The 8,553-nt window shown below is 45.1% G+C and overlaps 1 protein-coding gene across 2 annotated transcripts; it reads left to right on the top strand.

Annotated features, from left to right (window-relative positions):
- The first annotated feature begins 1,274 nt into the window (after positions 1–1,274).
- On the top strand, positions 1,275–8,388 carry LOC137608056 (serine/threonine-protein phosphatase with EF-hands 2-like). 2 transcript variants are annotated; one of them, XM_068334071.1, is made up of 18 exons: positions 1,275–1,461; positions 3,453–3,583; positions 3,685–3,702; positions 4,148–4,275; positions 4,368–4,422; positions 4,546–4,721; positions 4,816–4,930; positions 5,012–5,058; positions 5,129–5,295; positions 5,397–5,433; positions 6,165–6,314; positions 6,404–6,715; positions 6,787–6,972; positions 7,074–7,216; positions 7,306–7,412; positions 7,488–7,651; positions 7,728–7,815; positions 8,000–8,388. In XM_068334071.1, exons 2-18 carry the CDS (start codon positions 3,532–3,534, stop codon positions 8,182–8,184), a joined length of 2,130 nt encoding a protein of 709 aa, XP_068190172.1. In that variant the 5' UTR covers positions 1,275–1,461; positions 3,453–3,531; the 3' UTR covers positions 8,185–8,388. The 2 variants fall into 2 exon arrangements, with proteins under 2 accessions (XP_068190172.1, XP_068190173.1); XM_068334072.1 differs by lacking the exon at positions 1,275–1,461 and having other exon boundaries at positions 3,685–3,806; positions 4,816–5,058.
- The last annotated feature ends 165 nt before the right edge of the window (positions 8,389–8,553 follow it).

Below are 8,553 nucleotides of genomic sequence, written 5' to 3'. Positions count from 1 at the left end.
GTCCTGATGGAGAAAGCACGTCAGATTTAGTCGTTTTTCTTGTTTTACATAATAAAGTGATAATAGAATGAAATGATTTAGGTGCTATGACCTTTTCGCACAAACATCTGACCTCTATTAACATCTTGTTGGTGTTAATAGAGGTCAGAAATGCTCCATCTTAAATTAAATGATGCAAATCTGCATTAAAGAAACAAAGACCTTCTTCTTTTGTTTTTTGTTTTTTTCTTTCTGCCCCCTTGTGGCAGAAATTAAACAATACAGCCATACATTCATACAGAATATGGTATCATGCAGGGGGTCAGTGGCCCGTGCAGGTCAAGTAGAGGCTCCGCCCACCTACAATCTAGGCTCTGCTGGAGGTTTCTGTCTGTTCAAGTCACTCATGAAAGATTGTTGGTTCTGCAGAATAAAGAGTCGGTCAAGACCCCATCAGAATTCCAACAGTCCTCAACCTACAAACACAACTGGTTCCTAGAGATTGTTTGTAAGATGAATTGTTTGTAAGTTGTTATTTATTCAATTTCAATCTGTAATCTCCATCTGAGGTCTTTTAAATGTCATTAATACTCTAAATACTGAAGTTCTATTCCCTCAGACTGACCAGAAACAATTAAAGGATATTAAAACAACACATAATAAATAAAATACAGGTTCAGGTCATTTGGAGTTCAGTCGCTGTGATTTTACGTTGCTTTTCAAAGAAAAAAATACCAAGAAAATACCAAGAATACCAAGAAAACGTCATTTCTCTGAACTTAACGTTTGTCCACCAAAAATACTGCACTGTGAAGATCACTTTGAAAGCACATAATATCATGTTACTGTACAATAAATGTTCAGTAGATAAGCATAAATAAATCTAAGAATCAGGACAAGAAAGGGGATAAGAATAAAGAGCAGACATTTGGACTTTATTATAAAGATAAAATAATTCACATCTGTGTCTGTACTGTATTTAGAATCATAACTTATGAAAATACTTCTAGTAAATGTATAAAGGATGGATGGATGATGGAACACTGAGGAAAATATTGCCGCTCACATCGTCTCAATCTTCAAAATGTTCCTGCTGTCCTTGAGGGTCGGTAACCACCCAGGTTTACCTGAATGAATGACCAGTGATGAAATAACACCGACCGACACAAAGCCCTTTTCAGAAAACGCGTCTGCCCTTTATCAGAGCCCTCATCCCTTAATTCATTTTAGGTGCCAGTCGTAGTAAGGTTTAATCCTAATCCAGTCTCATCTTGTTGTTGTGTTGGACACTAGACCCGCCCAACACCCTGGCCACACCACCTCATGTCCTCCTGGACCTGAGCTGCACCTCCCATAAAGACACGTCCATTTACACTTCTGCTAAATGTAAAAAGTGTTGATGGAAAATTTTCAAATAACCAACTTCATTTAAAGATGCAGATGAAGTGAGAAGAGGTGGAGAGAAAACGCTAACCTGGTCAGGTAAGGGTGCTTTGGGCCAATCAGGTGCTTCTTTTAGTTCAAATATACCCTTTAGACATCAAAGTAACCGGTTATGTGTCATATTGGACAACCTCCGTTTACTGAAAGCAACATGTTTCTGTTTTCACATTTTTCTAATACCATAAAAACTCGTGAAGACATGAAATAGGACAAACTGTTAAACTTTTATACAGTATTTTCTCGCATGTTTGAGCTTAAAGATGCACAGCTTCCCTACATCGCAGATTTTTAGTAGGAGTGAGAAATTTTTGCATTAAAGTTCTCAGAGTCAATGTGCCGTTTTGGGTTTGATATGATTTTCCGATGGCCTCAATCAAAAGGATTGTGAATGCATTGAGGGACATGTCACCGACCCTAAACAAGCCCAGTCACAGGGGGTGATGATCCTTCCTGGATTGCAGGGGGCCAAGAAGGGATGAAGTCTAGAAGGTAGCTAGAAGGTGAACATTTGTGTGCAGTAAAATGCAAATCTGTATTTGGGATGGGCTTGAAATTTATAAGAATTGAGAATTAGCAAATCTAATTTAGCAGGAAGAATGTCCCTGACATAGCTAGTCACATGATACTGTTCGTGTATTAAAGAAACACTTGTCTTTCATTTAAAAGTGCTTTAAACAGTCTCTCAGAGTGTGGGGAAAAGGTAGTTGTTTTGTGAAAAACTTGAATAAAGAGGTTCGTAGGAGGTGGGTACACAGAAAACTCACTCACACAATGAATCAAGCCACTCCTCTAGGGCTATAATAAATGTGTGATTTATTACACGCAGAGAATAGAGATATTAAGAAACAATACGTACAAACAACAAACAAACAATAAGTCAAAAGACCTCTATGATGCTAGACCAAATGTGTCGTTTAGTCCCCGCAGCGCATAGCAATGCAAACAAACAAATTCTATGATGCTCGAATAAACTTGTAGTTTAATTCCCCACAGAGCACAGAAACAATTCTATGATACTCGAATAAACTTGTAGTTTAATTCCCCACAGAGCACAGAAACAATTCTATGGTGCTAGAATAAACTTGTAGTTTAATTCCCCACAGAGCACAGAAACAAACAAATAGTTGGTTGAGCTAAGGCAATATATGGTGGCATTCCAAATATGCTTGGCCTCTTACCTTGACACAGGGAAGGAGAGCCTACAACCCAGGCAGAGTAGCTTCAACCAGGCTGGGCGTCCGTCTGTAACCCGCAGCTGACTCTCTCTATCTTCCTATCTTTCTCTCTATTACCTTCTTTCTCACTTCTTCTTGAGTCTTACTCCCTTTCGCTCTCTTACTCTCTTCTTACTTTCTTTCTCTCTACTTGAGACTGAAACTCCTCACCTTTTATACCTTTTAAGAAGAAAGGCCTGCATGCGAGCAGGAATGGCCAGTTCCAGCTCTCAGGCAGCCCTCCTTTTGGTGGTACCCCCCGCTGAGGAATAAACATCACCACCCTCGAGAATGCAGTGTAGGAAGCTTTCACGCACTCGTAAACCATCTGTATCAGGAGACCTTACACCTTTGGAATGCACCAAACCTATCACACCAAAACTAAGAAAACTAAGAGATCTTTATTACACATCGGAATGTAATTTAAAGGCTTTCATGCACCCATAAAACATCTTACACCTTGACTGAAAACAGGTCTCCATCTCCTCTCCATCGGTTCTCCTTTGGTTCTCCATCTGGTTGGATGGGCTGTGACCTGCTGTGACCTCTTTGTCCAAACAAACTAAGATGTGACTTAGCCCAGCAGTTGCATGGAGAGGTTTTGAAGCAAGTTCTCAGTAATGACATGATAAGAGTCAAATCAGGACACACACAATACAAATTTCCATTACAGTAGTACAGATAGAAGGTGGTTTAATATCAGTATGGGGAGGGTTCATAAATGTTTAAATTACTGTAAATAATGAAATAAGTAGTTTGTTACTAATTTTTCGCATTAACGCGAATAACGAGGGATTACTGTATTCATAATCCCAGGTGGTGAGGACAAGGTCAGACGTCCCAGATGTGGAGTCTCACATGAAAGTATCTTTGTCTTTGACGGGGGAACGGGACGATGGGATGCGGCATGGGAAAATCGCACCCACAGCTGAAGAAATGTGACAAAGGTGCGTCCTTTATCGGAACCGCTCAAGAAACCGCTCGGGAAATGTCTCAGAGATGTTTCTAATTTGTTCCTTATGATTTGTCTTTTTTTGTTTTTTTCCAGTGAGCATCTCAGTTCCAGGTAAATATGTGTTCCATCCCATTTTTTGCAAAAAAAATACATGAGAATAAAGGTTCTATAACGTCTGCATTTCAATTCCACTGCTCACGCCAAAGCCGCCACTGGTGAGTCTTCCTGTGTCAATGTGGGGAAGTGAATGATTGTACCGGTAGAGAAGAGGTAGAGATAGAGGTAGAGGTAGAGGTAGAGGTAGAGGTAGAGTTAGAGATAGAGATAGAGATAGAGATAGAGATAGAGATAGAGACAGAGATAGAGATAGAGATAGAGATAGAGATAGAGATAGAGATAGAGGTAGAGGTAGAGGTAGAGTTAGAGATAGAGATAGAGATAGAGATAGAGATAGAGATAGAGGTAGAGGTAGAGATAGACGTAGAGGTAGTGGTAGAGATAGAGGTAAAAGAAGAGGAGTGCAGTTCTGACCCATGACTTCCTGTTTTATGTTAAGCGATCCGGGCGGCCCTCCTGATCCAGCGCTGGTATCGGCAGTATGTGGCCCGGCTGGAGATGAGGCGCAGGTGCACCTGGAACATCTTCCAGTCTATTGAATATGCAGGGGAGCAAGACCAGATCAAGGTGAGGTCAATAATCAATATCAGTATCAATAACCAGTGGATGAACAACTTGGACGACTGAACCTTAAAGTCCAATCTGTCCCCTGTCTGAAGCTCTACCACTTCTTTGGCTTCTTGATGGACCACTTCACCCCAGCCAGCAGCCAACGTAAGACCGACTCCTGCTTGACCCACCGCAGGTTTCATTATCTTTCTGGCGAGCACTAACACAAGCTAACACGAGCTAACACTAGGCCGCCTATCTTTCCTTCCCTCTTGGCGCCTGACGTAGGAAACCTGATATCCCACATCTTCCGTAAGAACGAGATCTGCTTCAACGCAGAATGGGAGACGTACCTCTGCTACAAGAGCATTGAGGTACCCGAGAGCTACGGCGGCCCCCGCCCGACCTTCCCCATGACCTACTGTGGGGTCTCTAAGCTGGTGGAGGCCTTCAAGCACAAACAAGTAGGTCCACAGGCAGAGCGCGAGGTCATCAGAGCCAAAGCCGTGGCGGCTCCTACCCTGTCGGCAGGTGATTCATACTTTTTTCCCCCAGTAGCAGCTCCATGCTCGATATGTTCTGCAGCTTCTTGGAGAGACTTGGAGACTTCTAAGAATCCTTCCGAATATCAATCACGTCTCCGCCTGCCACACCAAGGAGATTACCATATGTGGTAGCAAACACACAGCTTTCACAGAGAATTCTGATTCTCGTTGCTTTCACCCTGTCGCTGACATTCATGTTCTTAATGTAGGAGATCTACATGGACACCTGGAGGACCTGCTGCTGATATTCTATAAGGTATTCACAACATTAGGTTATTCCCATCACACCGGGATGTCACATTAGTCACCTTTAGTTCGCCATCCAGAACGGTTTGCCGTCCTCCGAGAAGCCCTACGTCTTCAACGGAGACTTTGTGGATCGCGGGAAGAACTCCCTAGAGATCCTGCTCATCCTGTTCGGATTCCTGCTCGTCTATCCCAATGACGTCCATCTGAACAGGGGGAACCACGAGGACCACATCATCAACCTGAGGTAACAGGTTCTACCCTGTTCCGTGACCTCTTCTTTGTTTGCGTTCAACCTCCCGATCTCAAGGCAAATGATCTGGTTGTTCGTTGTGTTTCTTTCCACAGATACGGCTTCACTAAGGAAGTTTTGGGAAAATACAGGGTGGGTTGTGTTTTTTCTCTCTCAGCAGTGAGTGACAATAAAGAATTCTAATTAGTGCATTAAAACATGGCAGTCCTACATCTTCCAGATGGAACTGGAGGTCAGTCTTTGATGACAGGAAGTGTAGGCCTATGTTTCAAAGTTTAACTTTGGAAGGAGGCCTGAAGGGAGACAAAAGTAGCTTCAATGGACATTTTTACCTTGTTCAGGCCTGAACTTGTCAGATGAAGCTTCACACTGTATCGTCTGACATCCATTAATGTGTCGGATCCAGAGGAAAGTTTCTGTGCCAGCAGAACGCTGATTCAGCACGTCCGCCTCCCTGTAGCTTGGGTGACAGATATCTCTGTTGTTTCATTCTCAACGTCTGGCTCTGCAGGCTGAGTCTCATCGGAATGCTAAATGCTCACAACAACAAAGCTACTGCAGTTAGCTTAACAATTAGCTCCAAACAAACAGTGCATCTGAACTGATTCAAATCCAATTAGTATTTTAGCATAAAAGGATTTCCATGTCACCCTATCTTCTTCATCCTCCTCTTCAACACCAACTGCCCTCACGTCTTCCTCACTACATCCATCCACCTTCTCTTTGGTCTTCCTCTTGCCCTCTTTCCTGGTAGCTCCATCCTCACCATCTCTCCTCTGGACGTGTCCAAACCATCAGAGTCTGCTCTCTCTGACTTTGTCTCTGTCTCACCACTGTCTCTAATCCTTCCATTATGACTCCAGGTTCATGGTAAGAAGATCCTGAAGCTGCTGCAGAAGATCTTCAGCTGGTTGCCTCTGGCCACGCTGATTGACCACAAGGTGCTGATTGTTCATGGAGGCATTTCTGACACGACGGACCTGGACGTGATGGCCAGAGTAGACCGGCACAAAGTAAGAGAGGTCATCGTGAAGACCGTCCATTACTCCCCATGAGTATAAAGGTAAGGGGATTTAACATGCGTGTTTTTGGGTGTTTTCAGTATGTGTCCGCTCTCAGGCCTCCCAAGTTGGCGTCCAACGTCAAGACCGGCGGATCAAGTGAAAGCCGGCGCCGAGCGTGTTCCCTGACTTACAACAGTTACGCCTCGGCTCACAAACAGGACCTCCCTCGCCGCTCCTTCCACAACCAGCCCATGATTGGTCAACTCAACCGGTCACTTGAGGAGGAACTGAAAAGGAGGCGCAGATTAGCTGGGTTTGACCAGTCCTACATAGAGCTGATCAATTCGGACTCTGACTCTGACCCGGAGAGCGGAGAAACCACTGAGACCGATGAGCAAGACTGGAAGCAGGTGAGCGACCCGAAGGTATGAGGTGTTGGACAAGTTTTAAGATGAACCTGATTGCTGTCATTACCACCCAGATAGTGGATGTCTTGTGGAGCGACCCAATGCCCCAGAACGGCTGCGTCCCCAATGAAGTGCGAGGCGGCGGCTGCTACTGGGGGCCAGATGTCACCAAAGAGGTGCTGGGAAAACACGACCTGCAGCTCCTCATCCGCTCCCATGAGTGCAAACAGGAGGGCTACGAGTTCTGCCACAACCGCATGGTGAGCACAAAAGTCCAAACCCCCTAGGGACTGGCACCTCACAAGAGGACACGTCCGCCGGCTGGGATTTTGGGATTGATCGGCTTTTCCTTTTGCATCAGGTGCTGACTATATTTTCTGCGTCCAACTACTATGAGGTCGGCAGCAACAGAGGAGCCTATATAAGAATGGGCCATGATCTCATCCCCCACTTTGTCCAGTACCAGGCCAGCAGGACGAGCAGAGAGCTGACCCTGAGACAAAGGTACACCGGAAAACACAAGAACAGCTGAACGTTCCACAAAGTTCCGTCTTGTGGATCCAACCAGGAGTAAAAGCGTTGTCTCTCGGCAGCGTCGGCCGTACGGAGAGGTCGGCTCTGCGAGCGCTGAGGGAGCAGCTGTTCGTTCACAAATCCGACCTCATGAGTGCGTTCCAGGAGTTGGACCCCGACAACACAGGTAGAACCTAGAGAGACCAGGTCTGACCCGTGTTGACGGTGTGGATGTGACAATGACCACCTGGCTTCCTATCAGGGCTGATCTCCCTCCCGCACTGGGCCCGCGCCACCGAGAGAGTCCTGAATCTGGGTCTGCCCTGGAGGGTCCTGCGCCCCCAACTCATCAGGAGCACCCAGTCGGGTATGATGGACTATCAGCAGTGGATGAAGGAGTTCTCCATCACTGAGGCCAGACTGGAGGTCAGTCTTTCTTCCTCATCCTCTTCCTCTCAATTGGACACGCACCCGATTGATTTGATCGTCTCTCCCACTTCAGACTTCAGACCACAGCATCCTGGAGACGATGTACAAACATCACTCAGACCTGGAAACCATCTTCAGAATCATTGATGCCGATCACTCAGGTGAGTCGGCAGCTGGACCTGGATTCCCAAAACCAGATCCACGTCTTTGTTTCGCCTAGCTTTGCTGTTAGCGCACCTTAATTTCAATCTGGACTTCTCCACCTCAGAGGATTACTCATTACTGAGTCAACAAAGAGCGTGAGAATTAGAAACCAATGAGAAACCAATTCCTGTTTGCTTCCAGGTTTGATCTCCTTTGAGGAGTTCCATCAGACCTGGAAACTCCTGAGCTCTCACCTTCAGATGGAGATCACCGACAAGGCCATCACAGACCTGGCCCAAAGCATCGACTTCAACAAAGACGGGAACATCGATATCAACGAGTTTCTGGAGGCCTTCCGGCTGGTGGACCTTTCTGCTCATACCTGAGAGTCTGGTCCAGAAGCTGAACCACTTGGTAATCTCATGAGTGAATCCCATCAGGGTTCTGTGAACATAGATGTTCTACCTCTGTTTCCTGACTGTTCTTACCTCCACATTGTCAGCAGGAATAAAACTCAACACATCTGGAAGGTCTGGATCCAGATCAATCCCATATCATTCAGGATTTCTTTTCACTTGAATCTGTTTTATTTTTTGACATTTTCTTTCATCTTGATCCAAAACAGGCTGATTCTGATGCTTGCGTTTTGCTGATTAGTGTTTTTCGGTTTAGCCGTCTGTACAGATAGACGTTAGTCATTAAAGACTCGATCTGGATCACTTTGTTTTTCCTTAGAGCTGGTTGGTACTTATGGA

The sequence above is a fragment of the Antennarius striatus genome, chromosome 15 (assembly GCF_040054535.1).
Source record: "Antennarius striatus isolate MH-2024 chromosome 15, ASM4005453v1, whole genome shotgun sequence".
NCBI lineage: Eukaryota > Metazoa > Chordata > Actinopteri > Lophiiformes > Antennariidae > Antennarius > Antennarius striatus.
The sequence above is the reverse complement of the archived record's forward strand: the minus strand, read 5'-3'. Positions and strand labels throughout refer to the sequence as shown.

Coding starts and splice junctions, on each gene's coding strand:
- LOC137608056 (XM_068334071.1), top strand. CDS start 3,532: ATGGGATGCGGCATGGGAAAATCGCACCCACAGCTGAAGAAATGTGAC. Junction 6,716..6,786: donor ATGAGCAAGACTGGAAGCAG/GTGAGCGACCCG, acceptor ATTACCACCCAG/ATAGTGGATGTCTTGTGGAG. Junction 7,652..7,727: donor TCACTGAGGCCAGACTGGAG/GTCAGTCTTTCT, acceptor CTCCCACTTCAG/ACTTCAGACCACAGCATCCT.